Raw genomic sequence first — 22184 nt, forward strand, 5'->3', positions numbered from 1 at the left:
ATCCTCCCTCGGTGGAGGCGTGTCTCATCTGCTCTGTCAACACATGAGGTCACTTCCTGTGGTGTGACGACATAATAACCATGTTTGAAATCCGCCAAAGTGAGGAAGCAGGTGCCATTTTGTTGACCTACGTGAGGGAGATGTCCTTTCAATTACAATATTTGTTCAACCCCTTCTTGTTCTTATATCTTGCACATCGACAAAAATGCTTACTATGTGCAGGGGTAACCTTCATTTGGAAACGCTAAATGAAACCAAGGCTAAATGAAACATTGAGAACAAAAAATAAAAGACAACATTTATTATAATCTTACACAATTTCAGACTTGTCTACCCAATTGCCTTTCATCTCTAATCCACTGGTGAAAATGAGGCTTTCATACTCTCCTCTTTCATCTAAGAACTGTGTGTTTTTCTTGTTGTTAAGATTGCACAACTGTCCATGTTTTATGTTCCTGTTGTGTTTATTATTTTGCTTTGTGTTGACTATCATGTGAAGTGCTCTGTTAAGCTGTTGCGAAAGCTTTGTTACAGCTGCAGCTGTTGTGAGAGCGCTATATAAATTAGGATGTATTGTATTGTGTAAAACAATACATGTAAGAATACATGTTTAGTTTAATCAACTCTTTTATTATTTGTCATTTTATTTATGGTTTTATTGTTCTAGTGTTTCTTGTGGTTTTAATTGTAAAGTGTCCTTTGGTGATTTGAAAGGCGCTTGTAAAAATGTATTATTATTATTATTAATAATAATATTAATAATAATAATAACTGTTACAAGTCGACTACAACGGGACAGAAAATTTTGAAATATGCCATTTTGCTTTGCAGCAATGAGCCACACAGCCTGATTTAAAAGGTATTCATAAATATTGCAGAATGACCGACTGCAAAAGACAGCCATTCAGTACCTTGTTTGCAATTAGTGTTTTCCGTTATGTAACGTAATTAACATTTCACATGGCAAAAGTACGCCTGAGATTTTAATTCCAAACCTGACTGCCGAAATCTGGATTAATCCACATCACACTGCCTGCTGCCCGACCCCTGATGCTCGTTCTTTAATCGACTCTACGGAAGTCCCTTGAGTGATGTTTAATCGCACGCGATGCGTATTTCTTTTGCCTCTGTGTGCCGTTGTAATAGCGGGTGAAGACGCCATCTTGGTCGACATTTCTCAAAACAGAAAGGTGACTTTGATCATTCATCTTTCTGCTGTTAACGGTTCCGTTATTTACAAAAGCAGACCAATTCATGAACTGACACGTGCGATGGCTCGTACTGAGCTGGCCAAATTTAAAATGAAGAAAAAGGCAGTCGACGGCCCCGCAAGGTCACTTTTTGGGAGAGCTGCGCCAATTCGCCCGGTAACAAAGCAGTTGTTACGTCTGCCAGTCAGAGTGCTTGAGCTGCATTTTAATAGGAAGCCTCTCAAGCAGGACTCCGCCGTGCTATGTCTGCGAGTCCACTTCACATTCGCAGGCTGCCAATTAATTTAAAAAAAAGAAAAAAAAAACCTGAAAGACGCCAGGGAAGTGAGCGTGCTCTCTTGCATGATAACAAGCTTTGACTTGCGGCTGAGGGATTCCTCACAAGTTCATGTGGAAGACACCACAACTCCATTGCTGTCATTGAATAGTAAGAAGGGTACGCACACATCAATAACCGGGCCACGTTCGGATCCAACTCAGCCAAAGCCTGATAATCAGATGCTTCTAAAAATGAGATGGAGGGCGTGTGTGACAAAAACGAAATGTAAAATTATATTGGGTATCTTATATCAAAGTATTTTGTAATCAAAGGCGGTTTTTGCGTAAGAGCATTTAAACTGGTTTCAAAAAAAAATTAAATACGTTACGACAGTAATCCTTTGTGACAAAACCCAGAATGTTAACATAAGGTTCTGTATACTGTTTCTAAAAACTGTGTACACACATACACACACACATACATACAGCATACAACATATACGTCTGTGTAAGCTCTCAGTCGTACAGAAGTGGTCCATCGATGAGAAGGTTTCTTCAGCCATCATCTGTACTTTTTTGAAGGTGTCGGACGTCTTTTAGTTCGCTGACGAAGCCTCTTGGATAGGAGGCGAAACGTCTGACACCTTCAAAAAGTACAGATGACGGCTGAAGAAACCTATATATATATATATATATATATATATATATATATATATATATATATATATATATATATATATATATATCCATCCTGTGTTCTTCCATCACCGTTTGGTTCGGGGCCGCCACAAAAATGGACAAAATCCGACTTCAACGGACAGTTAGGACGGCGGAAAAAATCATTGGCACCGCCCTACCCACTCTCGAGGACTTGCACACTGCAAGAATCCAAACTAGGGCGCGGAAAATCCTACTGGACCCTCCGCACCCTGCCCACCACCTTTTCCAGCTACTCCCCTCAGGCAGGCGCTACCGATCCATGCGCACCAAATCCAGCAGACATTTAAACAGCTTCTTCTCCCAAGCCATTAACTCTTTGAACTCTTTCAACAGTAGCCAAAATGGAACTGTATAGTGCCACTTAGCAGTTTTTTTGACAACGATACTAGTGCAGCGTGTTCTACCGGAAACAAATTCCTTGTGTGTTCTACATACTTGGCAATAAAGATGATTCTGATTCTGATATATATATATATATATATATATATATATAGTATATATATAAAAGGAAAAATAAATATTCAACTAATTGAACAGATATCTGAAAGATGTACTTCAGAGTTCTGTTATTTCCTGCCATGGAGCGAATTGTTGTTCACAGGCAGATGGGTAAATAAAAACAACTTGTTAGGTAACACTTGTGGCCTCATAAATTTCCAGCCCTCAGCGGTAGTCAGCCCATTCCCAGTGTGATAGTTCTCGCCCACTGTAATTAAGCTCCACCCATCCATTATTGATGAATGTCAAAGCCAGTGTGATGCTTCGCTTTGGTCGGAGTAAAAGAACGACTTGAGGGCCTTATTTCTATAAGAAAAACAGACTGGCGAGGACGTCAAAGAGGAGCTTGGTGTAAATGTCACATTGCCCCTTTCGACGTTTCCCGGAATGAGGCGGCGGCATGCGGAAGACGCGGCAGCAGTAGCAGCTGCTGTTATTTCTTTGAGACGTCCTTTGACATTTGGGAAGGGTGGGTACCTCCCCCCCCAGCGGGTGGTCTTGTTCGGGGGGATTGTTGAGGATGCGCACGGAGGCGGGAAGCGACTGTTTTAGCGTCATTTTACAATTTGTTTCCACACGAGGGTGCAAGTCTTTGAACCGCCTCTAGGTGGGCGCTGGTCTCAAAAATTGCAGGGCAAAAATTCAAATGAATCTGACTCATCCTCCAATAGGATTTACAGAAGGAAGACATACGCTCGAACAAATTTTACAAATTTGACTTTTTTATGACAAGTCTTTTGTTTCTCATTGACCTTCATGTTGAGTACGCAGATAGAATATACAAAAAGAAGCCAACCTCATGCGCGATTATCAGGAAAGAATGCACCCTGAATGCAGAATAAAGTCAACGGTATCAGTGATTGCTGTATATGGAGCAGTGGTGGACCATGATGACCTGCAAGGCCTTCTCTGCTCGCCTTCACAATCAGTTCTGCAGGCTCTGGAGCATAAAAATCAATGCTGATGAAGCTGTTGCTTTAACCAATCAGAGTTCGAGTTGGCAACCCAAGGCTTGCTGGAAGACGCTGGAAATGTCAGAGTTTTTGCATTGATTGGCTGGTCGCCTCTTCCAACCTAGGAAACTGAGGTCTTTTGGGGTTCAGGGGTCACTCCTAAAGACTTTCTATGACTCTGTGGTTGCTTCAGTCATCAATTATGGCATTGTCTGATCGTCAGGCAGCATCACCACCCGGGACAGGAAGACTGGAGCGCCTGGTCAAGAGGGCCAGTCTGTCCTGGGCTGCTCGCAGGACTCTCTGGAGGAGGTGGGCAACAGACGGATGCTAGCTAAACTAAAAGCTATGATGGACAGCCCCTCCTACCCTGACAGCACTGGGTACCTCCTTCAGCCAGAGACTACTACACCAAGAAGGAGAGGTACCGCCGCTCGTTCCTACCGACTGCTGCCAGGCTTCTTAAGAATCACTTGTGAAAAAAACACACAAAAAAACCCTTGACTCTTGTACTGTAAAAAGCACAGCCACCTTATCTTGATGCAATACAGCTACATATATCAATATGCCTTTTCTTTGATACTTGCACTATGTACAGTTTTTTTTATGAAACAATTTTGCACAGTTACAGTATACACCCTCAGTCTTCTGACATTTTTTATTATGCTTAGAATATCTTGTGTTTGTTGTTTTTGTTGTCCTTTCCCCCCACCCCCCAATCCCCTTTCAAATTGCTGCTGTGGACTGCACATTTCCCCATTGTGGGACGATTAAAGGCTTTCTGATTCTGGTCACATGATTCGCTAGTCAGTAGCCAATCATAGTATAACTAGCTGCGTTGATTTAATAGTGGTTTTGTCAATCCACAATGGCTGAAAGAGGAGGAAAAATGGATTTGGTTGCAAATAGACTGTTAAGGCCATTTTCAAGACGGACTTTTCAAGATTACAGTATAGATGGACATCATTGTGAAAGGTTGAACAGCTCTGAAGCTAGCAAACATGGCAAATAATATTGCAATTTTATGAGGTTATGATGAATCCACACGTTCATAGTAAACATTTGAGCAGTTTAATGATAGTATTTCTTAAGTTTCTTCAAGTCACAAGCCTCGAGTGGACGTGTAGTAAATCAAACCACACTCGCAGTTGTGAAGTGATTCAGAGGTAGCACCACTGAAGGCCTAGGAGTGACATGCACTGCCACCCACTGATATGAAGTTATTAGACGCTGACAAAATAGTCACTGAAGCCATCGTGTGATCCTTTTGTTTGGCTTCTGTCAGCGTACACCCCTGTCATCATTTGTCTGTCGAAAGTGGCAGCTTGCGGAGATTACTTTCTGCCGTTGCAGTGTTTGCACAACCCTAATAATGATGACAATGTTCAAAGAATTAACAGCTCAGCTCTAATCGCACACAGTCCAGCTCCACTGTCACTCATATCAGCCGGTACTTTTGTAGAGGGGTGTCTATTTGTAAAATTCATAGTAAACACCCACAAGTACAATACCAAAAAAGCATTGCAAAAAATGAGCAAAATCTACTCATGATTGTATTCATGAAACCGATCTTCTTTTAATGGTATGGAGGCCACATACCCAAGTGTTTGTTTGTTAAGTTTGTTCGAGGAGAGACAAGTTTAGTCATACGGTTCACACAAAACGTTTTTTAACTCATTTACTGCCAGACATGCAAAAATCTGTCCACTCCAGTGCCAGGGTTTTTGTCATTTTCATTCAAATACCACTTTTAGGACTACATAAACATTGAATGCTGCATAAGAAAGCTTAGGCCACGGGTGTCAAAGTCATTTTTTGCCGCAGGGCACATTGTAGTTATGGTTTTCTCTCAAGGGCCGTTATGAATTTGGGGTAGCCATTAGAATGTTAAATCCCATCCACATATTACATATGGAGCACACAAAAAATAATGAATAACTAGTTTTCAAATCTGAAGTCAAGAATAAAATCTGAAGTAAAGAATAATGAGTGTTATTGTGGTTTACATCCAAAAATATACAATTTTGGTTCAGATTTTAGCAAGCATCATGGAAAGTTTGATTTGCTTTCACGGGCCGACGAAAAAAAAATGCTGTGGTGGGCCGGATTTGGCCCCCGGGCCTTGAATTTGACACCAGTGCCTTAGACACTCTTCTTTCATCAGAAAAAAAGAGTTGATTGCCAAATTATATGGCTCTGGAGTTATATGAGCTTGAAATGAGGGTGGCTGTCCAAAATAAAATATGATACATACATATTGGTTTATATAGCGCTTTAACAATAGCTAAAACTGGAACAAAGCGCTAATGTGGAAAAAAAGGGAAATGCTGCCCACTTGTGGAAGGGAAAAACATTGCCAGATGTTTTGCCAGCACTTTATCTGCACCGCCCACAAGAAAAACAAAAACCCGAACAAATTCTGTAATGCCGTTGTACGTCAAGTAAATTCAGGAATGAATGAGTAGCAGTGAATGAGTTAAACACCCAATGAAGCTCGACATTTCAGCAACCTCTTGTCCAATAAAAATGGTCCACCTCGAGCATTTTCGTTCCAATATCCCTACTTTTTGGCAGTCACGTTGTCTGCTGCGCGAAGATGCGTGCGGCCTGTCCCAATGAGCTACCCCCCACATCCCACCCCCAACTTTTTAAAAGGCCGTCTCGCGCCTTCCCCAACTGCCATAGCGAATGAGATGGCTGGGTGCTCTTGATGAGGGGTTTTGGGTTCAGCGCAGGCACTCGAATCCTACGCTGCACTATTTGGGGAAAACATGGTCGGTAAGGTACTACTTTTTGGATCCTAAGAAAACTTTCACAGCACATTATGTGAAATGTGTTATGGGCCGATATGGCACTGTTTGCATCATAATTCCAAGAGCTACAAAGTACATTGAGCTCACACAGAACACAGACAAGGGCTGTTTAAACACAAGGACCTTCAGGAGGAAACAATCAGAACGGGGCGAAAAATCAGATTGGCACGGGAGGAAGGACGAGTGACCTTCCCCGGTTTGACACATATCAGTCACCGTTAGGACAAAAAGCGTCCAGTTTCTGTGAGGACGAGGGGGGGAAGACATCAAGCATTGATTTAAGGTTAATATGAACAATTTTAAATGCGCCTTAACAACAGCTGAAGCTGTAACAAAGTGCTAACAAGGAAATAAAGGCAATGCTGCCCCCTTCTGGAAGGGAAAAACTTTGCCAGCGGCCATGGCCAGCGCTTTATCGGCACCCAAGCATGATGAAACAAAACCCGAACAAATTCAGGAATGGCGCTCTATGTCATATTTTCTATTATCAAATACAATTGTTGAATGGCAGGCAATGAGTTAAAGATCAATTCGAATGAGCCACAAAATGCTAATTTAAATTATTGCGTTTAGAGTTTTTTTTTTATGGTGTGGTGTTTTTGTAAAAAGACCGGCATGATGTAACATTATTGACATACGGAAGGGCATTAGGGCCAAGTTGAATTATATATTTTTTTAGAGATTGGGGTATTATTCTAAGAAAACACTCGCAAATTTGCAAGTTTCAAAGTCGCAACTTTGCTAGATTTAAAGTCACAAATTTGCTAGATTTAAAGGACAACCGACGTTGCCGGACAAGTTGTGTCCATAATTTGTAAAATCGCTTCAAATGACTTGTACTGAGCGTATTTTACAAAGATTCCACTACATATAGCTATATTTTACGTTTTAAGACTCGCACGCTGATCGTGTTGATCCGTGTTGATGGTGAAATTAAAAGGAAAACACAAATAATATAAAAGTTATGTGATGGTGAATCGTTGTGTGTTGCACCAAGACTACTATTTGATACTAGTTGACACAAATTCCCAGCAGAAACAAATCAGCCCATTCCCATTGCATTTTTTGGGTGCTACATTTCTGTCCATACGCCTCGAAATGATACGGAAGGACTTCTTTAATCGATTGTAAACATGTATGCTTTCCTCTTCAGAACTATTTGAATCATGTTCATAACTGGATGAGTCACAAGAAAGCATCTTCTCCGAATCTGAAGCCATTGTTTTGATTCTCGAGCAAGGCAAGACGTCTTCAGAACTATTTGAATCATATTCATAACTGGATGAGTCACAAGAAAGCATCTTCTCCGAATCTGAAGCCATTGTTTTGATTCTCGAGCAAGGCAAGACGTCTTGCATCTAAAATACCCAAAACACGCAGCATAATATTTTTAGTCGTGACTTAAAGTTTGAAGACCATGGACAAGGGGGCATAACTGCAACTCCACAGTTACCCACTTCTGTTCTGCAAATTATCTTGTCTCACAAGACTGGACCTTCTGAAACTGGCCACTTCCAGGTTCAATATACTTCAACTTGGCCCTAACGCACTTCCGTATTGACCAGATAAACAGAGGTCAGAGAAAATAAAATGATGTGTAAAAAAAGGTTCAAAATGTGTTTGTACAGCAAATTGCCCCAACAGTGAAACTGTTTATTTGTATAAATGTGAATTTTATCGAGAACATTGGTGTGTGTCTTCATTGTGCGACAGCTGCTGGCATCTGCACTGTAGCGCCATCGTGAACGAGTCACGTTCTGAAGGCCTCGGGGTTCAGACGCATGCGTAAAAATATAGATAGACACTCAATCTCTCGTTTCTATGAATCACGTGTGTTCTTTTGTCTTCAAGCCAACGGAGCCGGACGATAATCTGCTGATGTCACACCAGGCCCAACGACCTTGTCAAACTGCTAGAAGGGGGGTTCAGTGATTGACGGGACGCCTCCTCAGACAGCAGCTGTTATCCACAGCCCAGCGTGCTGAAGCGACATAATGCTTCCCCGGGATGGGAGAAGGATACATTGGCGGTTACATTTCGTCATCAAGTATGGCGTGTGCGGGGGCGGACCGGACATTGTCGCTTTTGCATCATTGGTTTAGTAATTGGCACCGCACGGCTTCAGCCAGAGGTCATCGGAAACATCTGGACGATGGAACGGCATGCGTTTTTTTTTTTTTACGTGAGGTTGTGGCATAGTGCACAGGTGTCAAAGTCAAGGCCCGGGGCTCAGCCCGCGAAAGCAAATCTAACTTGCGAAATTCCATGATGCTTGTTAAAGTCCGAACCAAAATTTCAAATTGTCCCATGAAAATCCCAAAAACAGTCATGCTTTTTTTACTTCAAATTTGAAAAACGGTTCCAAACAGCCTAGAGTCATGAGAAGTTGTGCGCTATTCTCGAACCTGAACGCACCCAAGTCTTGGATGACAAACAAACAGAGCAGAGTAGATGTGTACGGCTGGTAGTTTCTTCAATGTATTCATAGTAACGCACCACATTTGAACTGAGGCTGAACACGAGCCTGTGGTGTTTATTTTCCGGTCTCATAATAGTAAAATTATCTGCAAAAAGCTCCTCGGAGGCGATGGATGTGTGAATTCAGAGAGACGGGGTGTGGAAAGTAGCGCCGTCTGGAGCGCTGTTCGGTCGTGTGCTTCCGCCGAAGATCACTCCGCCAGATCCGAAGGTCGTGTGCTTTGGTGTTCCAGCCGTGGTGGATGTGTAATATGAAAATAGTGCTTATTATAAGGTTTAATTTTCATAAATTTGACATTCGTAAGAAAAGTTTGTAATATAAGGTGTTCGTCAGTTGAGGTCTCACTGTATATGGTTTCCCAAAATTCATAACGGTCCTCCAAGGGAAACCGTAACTACAATGTGACCCGCGACAAATATGAGTTTGACACCACTGGCATAGGGGAAATCAATCGGGTTTGCATTGTCAAGTCACAAGTGGTGAAATGAAAACACCGAGTTATAATTAGCTTTCCATGACATTTTTTTTCATCTAAACCATTGTATTTTCTTAACTCATTCACAAATGTATTCAGGAATTGGAAATATGACATAGAGCGCCATTCTCGAATTTGTTTGGGTTTTGGTTTTTTCATGCTAGGGTGCCGATCAAGTGCTGGTCAGACCTCTGGCAATGATTTTTCTCTTCCACAAAGTGGCAGCATTTCCCATTTTTTCCATGTTAGTGCTTTGTTCCAGCTACAGCTGTTGTTAAAGTTCAATATAAACCAATATGTATGTATTGCATTGTGTTTTGGACAGCCACCCTCATTTGAAGCTCATATAACTTCAGACTCATATAACTTAAGAATTAACTCTTTTTTTCTGATCAAAGAAGAGAGTCTAAGGTTTCTTACGCTGCATTGAATGTTTATGTCGTTCTAAAACTCAATACAGTATTCTGAATATTCAAAACTCCCAAGGACACTTCACAGTCATGGGATAAGAATCCACTCCAGTGCCAGGGTTTTTGTCATTTTTACTCAAATTCCAGGTACCCACAGAATATTGAGCAAATTTAGAGTCCTCTCGGCTCATTGCATTGCACGTTTCCTTAATAGGACTTGAAATGTCTTATTTCCTAGATTCCTTGAAAGCAGCATTATGCCTCCACTTATACTTCAGAGGTCAAGCTACTCAAGTTTGAAGTGTGTGTGTGTATATCAGTGGGCAGGAAGACAACATGCTGAGTACAAGGATAAAAATAACCCAAGTTCTCGTGTCTCTTTTGTATGTGGTCAGCGGGGACTCCATTGTGATTGGCCAAGACTGATTTTGGGCCCCAATGACGGTGATGGATTTCCCCACGGCAAGACTCTTTGCAAAGTCACACCTACCACAGGACGGTCACCAAGGTGACTGAGTCATGTGAGTTGCAAGCACAAGTGGAATCAGTCTGACTGAACATGACAACTCAAAGATGCTTTACTTAATTCAGCATATATTGCGACAAGTAATGTGACACGGAAGAAGACTGGCGATGATCTTTGGCCCTTCCGGGCTCACACTCAGACTTAATAATGTGCTGCCACTGTGCAGGGTTACTCAAATATTCCTGCAGAGTGCCAAAGAAGAGCTCTTTGCTGACATTTCGTCTGCGTGTATGGGGGGTGGGACGTGAGTCCATAAATTCCATCCACTAGCACTTGAATGCATAAAATGTTTATTGCGGCAGGATAGATAGGCATGAGATTCTCCAAAGGCAATAGATTACTGAGACCTGTAAAGCTTTTAGAATTTAACCCGTGACGACACTGCCCCCATGTGGACAGTCAAAGACTATACTGTGCTGTCGTTGATTTTAATTTGAATATTCATACAGTATAGATTTACATGGCGCTTTAACAAGCCGTAACAAAGCGCTTTAAAGGACAACCGAGATCACTTTTTTGATTCTTAATTGACATCAGAAAAACGTTTTATAGCATATAAAATACCCAAAACACAGAGTATGATAGTTTTAGTCAAATGCAAAACACCAATAAAAATGACTTAAAGTGTCCAAAATCTGCAAAAAATGAACCCGGAAGTGGCCAGTTTCAGAAGGTCCCTCCCCCTTTTTCGTGATGTCAGCCCAAGACGTCTTGCCTTACTGGAGAATCAAAACAATGGCTGAAGATTTGGAGAATATGCTTTCTTGTTACTCATCCAGTTGTGGATATGATTCAAATAGTTCTGAAGAAGAAAGCATACATGTTTGCAATCGATTGAAGAATTCCGTGTCATTTTGAGGCATCAGGGGTGGGAAATGACGCACCCAAAAAAGGCAGAAAATGGCGACAAAGCCGTGTAAGGAATTAATCAGCCCGTTTCCACATTAATCAGCCTGTGGAAACGGGCTGATTAATTCCTTACATCGAGCTTTGACGGACTCTTCTGCCTCTTTTTGGTCCTACACCAGTGACGTGTAGTCAGTGGAGGAAGGTGAGGCAGTGCCTCACCTGTCATCATGGAAAGCTGTCATGGAAATATCAAATGAAAAAATAAATTAAACAGTTAGATGTATTTAGTGATTTGTACTTTAAAGTTCTTGTGCATTTAACTTCACCGTTTTAGGATTTTTTCAAAATCGCTGGATTTTCACATTTATCGTTCAAGTAGAGACGAGCGGTGACGTCATCGATGACGTCAGTGCCTCTCCAGCCATGAACCTCACCGCACGTCACTGTCCTACACGAAGTTTTCAGACCAAAGTACAGCAAAATGCATTGACGTGATGGAAGGACTGCTACGATGTGTCCTTTTATCGGTCAGGGGCGTTCCTTCAGTGATGTAGGGTGAGGACTCATCACCAACTCAAAAACAAGACTTCCTGAATATTCAGCGCGAGTTTTAAAGGATAACCGACGTCTCTGGACAAGTTGTGTCCATAATTTGTAAAATGGCTTCAAATGACTTCTACTGAGCGTATTTTACAAATATTCCACCGCATATAGCTATATTGTACGTTTTAAGACTCGCGCTGAAGGCAAATCCAATTCAATTCAATATTCAGGAAGTCTTGTTTTTGAGTTGGTGACGAGTCCGTACGTGACGTCACTAAAGGACCGCCCGTGACCGTAGAAAAAGACGCATTGTAGCGGTCCTTCCATCACGTCCAAGTATTTTGCTGTACTTGTTTGGTCTGGGGACCTCGTGTTGCACCCAAAAGCCGCCGGAAGGCCAGAAGAGGGTGTCCAAGCGCCATATAAGGAGTTTATCAGCCTGTGGAAACGGAGGTGGCCACAGGAGGTCGCCATTTTTTGCCTCTTTTTTTGGGTGAGAGATTTCCCCCCAATGTTGGACATTGTTGCAGTCCTTCCATCACGTCAATGTATTTTGCTGTACTTGTTTGGGCTGAAAACCTTGGGTTGCACCAAAAATCCGCCAGAAGAGGGCGACCAAGCTCCATGGAAGGAATTTATCAGCCTGAGGAAACGGGGTGATTAATTCCTCACAGGAGCTTGGACGCCATTTTCTGCCTCTTTTTAGGTGATACATTTCCCCCCAATGTTGCCTCAAAATGGTACGGAATAAATTCTGTAATCAATTGCACACATGTATGCTCCTCTTCAGAACTATTTGAATCATATTCATAACTGGATGTGTAACAAAAAAGCATATTCTCCAAATCTGAAGCCATTGTTTTGATTCACTCTCAATGCAAGACGTCTTGGCGTGACGTCACGAACCGAGGGCGGGACTTTCTGAAAATGCCCAATTCGCAGCTCAATTTTTTTTGCAGATTTTGAACACTAAGTCATTTTTATTGGTGTTTAGCATTTGACTAAAATAATCACACTGAGTGTTTTGGGTTGTCCTTTAAAACGTAACATATAGCTATATGCTGTGGAATCTTTGTAAAATACGCCCAGTAGAAGTCATTTGAAGATATTTTACAAATTATGGACACAACTTGTCCGGAGACGTCGGTTGACCTTTAACATATAAAATAAAAAGATTGTGAAAGAGAATAAAATGCATGTTAGTGTTTGGTGAGCCACAGCGTGCCAGGAAATACCTAACAAACGATACGTTTTCCCCATAATTTGTACGCTTTTTTACGATTTCAAATAATGTACGGCGTACTAAAAAAAATAACATGAGTATTTTTTTAATTGTGAACCCTTCATAAAAGACCATTTTGGCTCAAATTCAGCTCGTAATCCTCAATCGAATATTTTTTAATCGTTGCGTAGTGTACAGTCAGTCGAGAAAAAGCACACTGTGCGCATGCGCGGTAAGGAGTCTGCATTTCCGCTTGGGTTCGCGTTTTTTATCATTTACAATATATTTTTTAACATTTCAAATAATTTCAAAACAGAAGAGGAAAAATAAAGTTTATAGAAGAGCTTGTGAATTCGTAAAAAAATAATTAGGACATACCTTAATGGAGACCTGACACCACTTTGGAAGAGTCTTCAGTGCAACAACGTCACCATCATGGCTCATGTGTATTGTTTTAAAATGTCTCTCCTGATATTTCAGATTCCCTTTTTTTGCCAGTGCCATCGGTGAATTGGACACGAAACTTTGAATGAAAAGACCACCAACAACAAAAAAGGATTATGGCAACAGCTCTAATCACAACCTGCAAGTGGAGACGGCCCACCTCAAACAACTTCCGGTGAAGCAGCTGCCGGACATTAAAAGGTTTAGTTTTATGATATTATTTTTTCAAATATTTTTTTTGTGAAAGTTAAACTAGTAGAAAGATGTTGTCCAGTGTGCACTAACACAAAAATATATAATATAAATAAGACATGCACCGTGTGAATACACGCACACACACACACACACACACACACACACACACACACACACACACACACACACACACACACACACACGCGCGCGCGCACACACACACACACACACACACACACACACACACACACGCGCGCGCGCACACACACACACACACACACACACACACACACACACACACACACACACACACACACACACACACACACACACACACACGCACACACACACTCTCGTTCACAAGATACCGTCGATTGCGATCGACTGGTTGGACCCTCCTATTTTATGGCAAACGTCAATAATTTATATTTTGAAATTATCCTACGTTAAATCAATATGTTAGCCGTAAAGAATAGAAATTCTATTCTTGATAGTGTATCAGAGTTTTACGTCCACAACAATACTGTCCTCACTGAGTAGGATCTCCTACATTTTAAATTAAGTTAATATGTTCAAAGTTAGCCTGTGTGCACATCACTTCCAAATTCTCAGAATCCATTTTCCCATCACATTTGAAAGCATGACTTGGTGACGTTGATGGCTTCTGACATTTGTGACCCATTTGGGAGGTCGCCCGCCCTACTTATGTGAATTCAATTTTTCGCGAGATACCGGAAGAATGGTATGGTACTAACTTGTACAGACAGCAAATTTGGTAAGAAAGTTCCTCTCCTTTATTTTCTATGAGGAAAAAGGTGCTTATAAATTAAATGTATTATTGTTAAAAATGTATGGTGGTACTCATTTGTACCGTCAGTATAAAAAAGGTAATTTAAAAATAAATACAACTTTTTTTTTAATAACAGATTTTTTTTATTGAGGAGAATCAAATCGAGCGTTTCTAGTTTTTAGAAAATAAACCAATGACAATATTACAAATAATGAACTCGTTACATCATTCACAGGGTTACAGTCAATATACATTTATACAGAAATACAACATGGTCCCACATTGGTTGCCTTCGGATTCCGAACCGGTGCTGGCTGGCGAGGCGCTTAACGAGGAGCATACGAATGCACTCCCACCCGAACTGACATCTCGAGTGGCGAAGGTCAAGGTGGGGGTGTGAGGTGAGGTGTGGGAAGAGCACGGGGTAATGTGGATCCCGTAGGAATTGAGGACGGTCCGTTAGCGCACGCTTCGAAGCTGCATGTAACAACAACGACAGCAGAGGGGGCTGCAGCACATGAGTCCCTTTTGTCATTTCACTGGTGGCCCTCGCTTCCAAACTGTGGAACTTCCTGTGAGGAGGACTTGTTTTTTGGTTCAGTAATTGTTCACAGTAAACCACAAGTAGAGTGTTTGAAAAAAAGTGAGCAGCAGAAAGCGTAATTCAAAAAGGGGTCTTCATTAGTCTGGCTGCAATCAGTCGTAATGTGAATTTACACAAAAAAAAAAAACTTTCCTGCCTCGATGCTGTCCTTTAAACTGTAACTGTAACAATCACAGAAAAATAAAGAACATTATGAGGCAATTTAAGGCTTCTTTCAAGGTCCCTGTTTGCTTAGGTTTCGAGTTTTAAAATGCAATGTTTTATTCGACAAACTGGAGGATGGCTTGTGGATCTTGGAAAAGACCCTTGAAAAATAAGCCTTAACCCATTTACGCCAAGCGTGTTCATATGAACACAGATCACTTTATATTAAAAAAATAAAAACTAAATCAAAACAGCATATCAAATAGGTTCAAAAGGAGTACATACTTACCAATAATAATTATATATAATTAACAACAATGAATGGGACAAGAAACAACATTCACGCATTTGGAAATAAATTTATCTGTGCTCATATGAACACGCTTGGCGTAAATGGGTTCATGAATTGAATGAAGGAATTTCAACTGCGTGTCAATACAGAGAAACGAACAACCTTTATAAGAAAAACCACAAAGGCAAACAAGAAAGCGCTAAAAGCCCGTGACCTCGTAGTTTCACACTGACTGTGTATAAATAAATTGAGAAAATATATTGTAATTAAATATACTGTTCAGGGTGTAATGTTATAACGTTTTTGGTTTGTGGAGTGGCGCAACATTTTCCCAATGTAAAAAAAACGTACCTTGGCTTAAAATAGGTTGAAAAACACGGTACCTGTATATTAAACATCCTAGGAAATTGAAGCAAGAACTTTTCTTTGTCATGTGTGAGGTTTATAACATTTTAAAAATCGTTTTAGATCTAAAAAAATGGATTTGCTTGTACCCCGGTCAGCGAGGTCTGGAAGAGGACAGCGATGGAGGAACCAGACTCAAAGTGATGAATCCAGGCTGGAAATTTGCACTTCAAACACTCAAGAGGTAAGTCATGTTTTCAAACACCTTGTGATAAACAATACTGACAAAGATTGACAGCTCAAAAATATAAAAAAGTATAATATTATCTTCTCCAAGGAGGTGATGGGTTAAAGCAGGGGTGTCAAAGTCATTTTTTGCCGCGGGCCACATTGAAGTTATGGTTTCCTCTCGAGGGCCGTTATGAATTTTGGGAAGCCATTAGAATGTTTAAATCCCTTTAAATATTACATATAGAGCACACAGCAAATTAATGAATAACTCATTTTCAAATCTGAAGTCAAGAATAATGACTTTTATTGTGGTTGACATCCAAAAAAATTTGGCTCAGCTTTTAGCAATCATCATGGAATTTTACAAGTTTGATTTGCTTTTGCGGGCCATAAAAAATAATGTGGCGGGCCGGATTTGGCCCGCGGGCCTTGACTTTGACACCTGTGGGTTAAAGTGAGGTTGTTTATCTACATGATTGTGCAGCTTTTCATCATCCACTCAGAGCACCGATGGAAGATACCAAGCTTTTTTTCCCTCTCGACACTGCAGAACAAAACTTCAAAATAAAATCAGAACAATTCAATAATATGCATACGTAAATTGTGAATTGCAGAAATAGAACACATTGCATCCACCTGATTGTAGTCTATTTGTGTGTATGTGTGTGTGTTTGCATGACTAGTCTTGTGAGGACCACTAACATTTTATACCAGACGTAGTGAGGACATCTTTGAAAAGTGAGGACCTTTTGGCCGGTCCAAATTTTTTTCATTCTAAAGGCTTCTAGAGGGTCTATATATGCATCTGTAAAAGTTTCAGAAAGGTCCTCACAAATTCACCCAAAATGTTTTTGTGGTGTGTATTTTCATTTCGCTTGGATACACACACTTTTTACACACTGTGTGTGTGTGTGGTGTTTAATGAGAGAAAAAAGTTTCTGCCACAAAAAGTAAAACAATATTTTTACCAAATTCGCTACAGGGGCGAGGACTTTGAATGTCCCCTTTCAGAAACCTCACTCCTGCTGTTATTTCAGTTTCAAATCCACTTTTTATTTCTCTGTTTTTAAAGATGTTGAACTGGGAAATGGGGTGACATTTAGTGTTCAAATGTCACACTAGTTCTTCTCTAAACTTATCAGCAACGGTGGTCCTCACTCCTTATCTGGAGTAATCCAGACCTCACAAAAACCATTGAAACAGGAATGTGTGTGCGTGTGTGTATGTGTGTGTGTGTGTGTGTGTGTGTGTGTGTGTGTGTGTGTGTGTGTGTGTGTTTGTGGTGACTGGAAGAAGAAAAATGGATGGATGGAGGTCCGCCACACAACTTTATGACGGGAGGAAGAGAACAGGGTGTTTTAGGTAGTAGGTGGGATTGGTCACGTGAGTCAGCCCTCAGAAGTGGTCCTTGATACATCCACTAGGGGGCGAGGTTAAAAACAATATTGTCATTGCTGGGAATATTCAACACAACATTTCAGACTATTTTGAAAAAAAAGAAGATTCCCATTCTGTGCCAAAAGGTCCATTTGATGGTTCCTCCATTCTCAGCCCACTTTCCAAAATAAACAGTATCCTTGTTTTCTTTTTTTTTGTATCTGGCCCTTTTAAAGGGTAGCTCACCTACTCATCTAGTGTACAACCATTTTATTGTCTTTAACAGTCCATAAACTCCTTTCATTTTTCAACTTTTTAATTTCATTTATTTTTTTACTTACAAAATTCTTTACAAAATGAGGACCAAAACCATCAATGAAAAGCGGTGGAAGAAGAAAAATAAGTGTTGCTGGTCACTTCATTTTGGGGGCTCCTGTGTTCCAGAACTGGCTGTGAATGGATAGTGACGGGGGTGTCAAGAAAAAAAATGGGTGAGAGAAGGGGTGGGGTGGGGTCACACCCAAAAAGCATCCACTCCATCCTCGACGCCCACCCGGGTGGGGTAGGGAGAGCCCCGCTGCGGAGTACCCCGACCAGCTCTCACCGGACCGCTGCTCTGCTTTGGTGAAGGTCAGACCTCCACAGATTGGATCTGGTTCATCTGGGCTCGCATCATCTGGACACTGTTGAGGATTTTCTTCTGATGGCCCGCTAATGTCACGCCAACCCGAAGGATGTCACTGTGACAGTTACAAAAACCATTGAATGGATGAGCCGAGCACAGAAAAAAAACAAAAGGCAAATGCTGATCCCACGTGGAGAGGGGAAAATCATTGCCAGAGGTCTGACCAGCGCTTTATCGGCACCCAATCAATTCAAAAAAAGCCGAACAAATTCAGGAATGACGCTCTACGTCATATTTTCAATTCCCAAATAAATTCCTGAATGGCAGTGAATGAGTTAAAAGCCAACTATTTGTCTCCCTTAAATCTTTCTTACAACTTGCTTTTTAATAATTCTGAGTAAGCTAAATTTGCACTCTTTGCTTTGTCTTTGAGCGTCGACATATTGTCGCTATTTCTCAATGCTTTCTGGATTTGCGATTTTGGTTGTGTTAAGCATATTGAGTGTCCATTTATGGATTAAATGTATGATATAAATAAAACTGTCTTGCCCTGCAATATAACTCATTTAACATATGCGAAAAAGTTGGAATAGAATAGATTGTCACTTACTCCATGAAAAGGTTTCCTCAGCCGTCATCTCTACTTCTTTGAAGGTGTCGAACATTTTGCTTCTTATCCAAGAGGCTTCGTCAGCGAACTAAAATGTTGCTGGTAGCTCTGGCCCTATCCTGTATATATATCTCTACTGTCCAGACGTGGCGGTGCCAGACTCTGCTGTGATAGGTCCCTGCTCTAAGGTTGGGGGGAGCAGAGGACCATTTCGTGAGGCTTCACTGATTACTTTTATTGTCCTGACTGATTATGGTCTAGGACTGGCCCGATTGCTCCATTTGCTCTGGTAACACCTCATCAGCATAACTAATCCTATGTGGTAACAATCTCAGAAGTGTGTTTTAAGCACGATCCAAATTAAATCCACACCACTATGGCGATTTAGTGAAGGGTTTCGCTGTTTTATAAAAGTAGCTTCTTTTACTCCACTTTCAAACCATCTATTTTCTTTCGCTAAGATTTCAACTTCATTGCCGTCAAATGAGTGGTTGCTAGCTTTTCGATGTGAAACGTCCGACAACTTCAAAGAAGTACAGATGACGACTGAAGAAACATTTGCATCGATGGACCACTCCTGTACGACTGAGAGCTTACACAGACACTTACTCCATGGTCATCTGGGACACCACATCAAAAGTAGTGAAGTCCGAACTGGCAAAGTTGTCCTTATACTGGCCCATCTTGATGGCGTCCAGCCACTCATCCACCGTGCTGAAGCTGGAGAAGTCTGGGATGCTGCGGTCCAGCAGGGGCAGATGCACACTGGGGGGGGGCACACAGGCAGTATGCATTAGGATGAATGATGACGGAAATGTAATGGTGCTTTGCATCGCAGTCGCTCTGCGGACCACCTGGGTACCAATGGAGTCACTGGTTGCATCATGTTCTCACGGCCCGAGGACAATCCCGCAGGCCTTGTTCATCAACTGTGTTGTCCAAATTCATTTCCCTTTAAAATGGATTTTCCAAATGAAGTGCTGAGCTTTTTTTTTTTTTTTTTTTTTTTTTTTTTTTTTTGAGGCGGGGGGACTTTCTACCGGACATCTGTGGAAAATTAGGAATGTTTGGGATGTGCACAATTGCCTCAATCCTGGATTTTCATTTGCTGTTTGTTGGAAAGACTTGAAGGAGTCCGTTCGAAAACCAACACTGTTTTATAGATCAGTAGTACCTTTCAGACAGACTTTTATTCAGCTCATCCTGAGTGTAAAACACACATGTCGAAATCATAGTTTTTTTTTCCATGATCTAAAAAAAAATTGAAAAACTGCAAAAAATACAATGTAATCAAATTAGGCTCACAAAGATAAATAAGCACCATATACAAGCACTTCCTGTACTCTAAAGATCAAGAGTCCTTGCGAACAGCACGTGTCCACATGAGTAGTGGACACATTTTTGCACATGTACGGCAGTGAATGAGTTAAAGGCAATAGATTTACAAAATTAACTAAGTCCTTGGCAATTAATTGACTGGGTGATTTAATTGCCCAATATTACCTGCCCTCCCCCCAAAAAAAAAACATTGTAATTGTGCGGGAAGAGAAATCAGATGAGTTTTGCCAATTTTTCTCCTTGTGAAATAATAATAATAATAATAATAATAATAATAATAATAATACATTTCATTTCTAAGCGCCTTTCAAAACTCTCAAGCACACTTTACAGGCACGGGATTGGCAGCCATTCGCGTCAGCGTTCACTACAAATACTGAATGACAAAGGATTACAAAACAGTCAACTTTTCCACCTTTATTTGCTATCTATTTTCTATTGGCTATCTAGCTGGCTTGCTAGTTATCTAGCTATCTATCTATTAGCTATTTAGCTGGCTAGCTAGCTAGCTAATAGATGGCTAATAGATAGCTAAATTTAGCTAGCTATCTATTAGCTATTTAGCTGGCTACCTAGCTCGCTAATAGATAGCTAGCCAGCTAAATAGCTAATAGCAAATAAAGGTTGACTGTTGTTGACTGTTTTGTAATCCTTTGTCATTCAGTATTTGTTCGCTTCACAAGGAGAAAAAAAATGGCAAAACTAATCAGATTTCTCTATCTATCTAGCTTTCTAACTATTTGAGTTATTCCGGGTTGAGTGAATGCTCACCCACAGAAAAACGTTTTCTGTGATTGTAAAGTGACCTTGAGAGTTTTGAAAGGCGCATATAAATGAAATGTATTATTATTATTATTATTATTATTATTATTATTATTAACAACTTTGTTATATATGAATGAATTGGCCAAATAATCGAACAAACAAACCCTCATGCTTGAAACACCCAATTTTTCAAGGAGTCAGACTCACCCTGAGGATAACGGGGTCATAGCCTTCAAAGTATTGGGATTCCGAATCATCTTGTCCAAATTGTTGACAATCTGACTGAATTTAGGCCGGTTGTTGCGGTCCTTCTGCCAGCAGTCCAGCATCAGCTGGTGTAGGGCGCTGGGACAGTCCATAGGGGGCGGCAGCCGGTAGTCCTGCTCAATGGCGTTGATGACCTGAAGGGAGGAGGTGTTAAGACACACAGAATGCAAAGTTTAAATTTTTTTGTTGATTCATGATGAAGCATCTTGACATCCACATCCAAGATGGCGCCCGTGTAGGCAGCCGTCAGCAATTGCTCTCACGAGCCTTGCATTTTTGTTGTTGTTTTTGTCTTTTCTTTTGTCACTTTGTGTTGATTTGCGTCATGTGAAAGGGATACAGATTGTTCTTCAGCATTTTTTGGGCCACGACATTCATCAAGGAGGAGACTGTGCTGAGCGGATGCGGCTTTTCGCGAGCATGAATATAGCAGCACCGTTTTTGATTGGGAGGAATGTCGGTGCCATTTCAGCAAAATGTCAGAATGTGTTATTTTTTGTGATAATATGTATTAATATGAATAGTTTTCCGTTCCTCATGATTGGTAAAAAAAATCCAGCCAAACGATCAGAATGAAAGTCAACTTGCCGGTTCCATGGATGGAGTTGTTGCTAGCTAGCCTGCACACTGCTCATTAGCTTGCACGCTAGCTTTCTGTTGTCTCTCACAGAAGTATATTGATGCTAACGTTAGCATGGGGCTTGTCAGAGTACCACTGATATTCAACTGTTTCATTCATGGTATTGTTTCATTGCAGATTAGAATCACGGCAGAACCTTTTCTCTCCACAAAGGGTGGTCCATTCAACCTGAAGTGCACGATACTCGTCTTTTTTTTTTTTTACTCGTCAGGCTTATTTAAAAGGGGGCGTTTACCTGTTTCGACATCAACGGCCACCTAGGTCAGTATCATCCAATCAAAATTTTGCTTTCAGCCAACCCAGGTCAGTATCATCCAATCAAAATTGCTCTTTGAACATCAACAGCCAACTGAGGTCAGAATCATCCAATCAAAATTACAGTTTCAGCCAACCTAGGTCAGTATTATCCAATGAAAATTGCGCTTTCAGCCACCCCAGGTCAGTATCATCCAATCAAAATTGCGCTTTCAGCCAACCTAGGTCAGTGTCATCCAATCTAAATTGCGCTTTCAGCCAATCGAGGTCAGTATCATCCAATGAAAATTGCGCTTTCAGCCAAC

At 41.0% G+C, this 22184-nt stretch overlaps 1 protein-coding gene and 1 long non-coding RNA gene across 5 annotated transcripts in view; one reads left to right on the forward strand and one right to left on the reverse strand.

Moving 5' to 3' along the window:
* The first annotated feature begins 3869 nt into the window (after positions 1-3869).
* On the forward strand, positions 3870-13557 carry LOC148890535 (uncharacterized). Its single transcript, XR_016116620.1, has 3 exons — positions 3870-4064; positions 10213-10338; positions 13438-13557. It is a non-coding gene; the product is annotated as an uncharacterized LOC148890535 (long non-coding RNA).
* A 959-nt stretch (positions 13558-14516) lies between these two features.
* Positions 14517-22184, reverse strand: part of ephb2b (eph receptor B2b) — a 138180-nt gene continuing 130512 nt past the window's right edge. For 3 of the 4 annotated variants that reach the window (XM_089009604.1, XM_089009603.1, XM_089009601.1), the window contains exons 14-16: positions 20925-21118; positions 19224-19379; positions 14517-18119 (exon numbers count right to left, since the gene is read on the reverse strand). In XM_089009604.1, the coding sequence (XP_088865730.1) occupies positions 18011-18119; positions 19224-19379; positions 20925-21118 (459 nt within the window). In that variant the 3' untranslated portion in view covers positions 14517-18010. Of the gene's footprint in view, positions 18120-19219; positions 19380-20924; positions 21119-22184 lie in introns of those variants that run through there. The other variant, XM_089009605.1, reaches the window with a different exon arrangement.

This window comes from Hippocampus bargibanti, linkage group LG12 (genome assembly GCF_051943395.1).
Source record: "Hippocampus bargibanti isolate YZ-2025 linkage group LG12, ASM5194339v1, whole genome shotgun sequence".
In the NCBI taxonomy this organism is placed as follows: Eukaryota; Metazoa; Chordata; class Actinopteri; order Syngnathiformes; family Syngnathidae; genus Hippocampus; species Hippocampus bargibanti.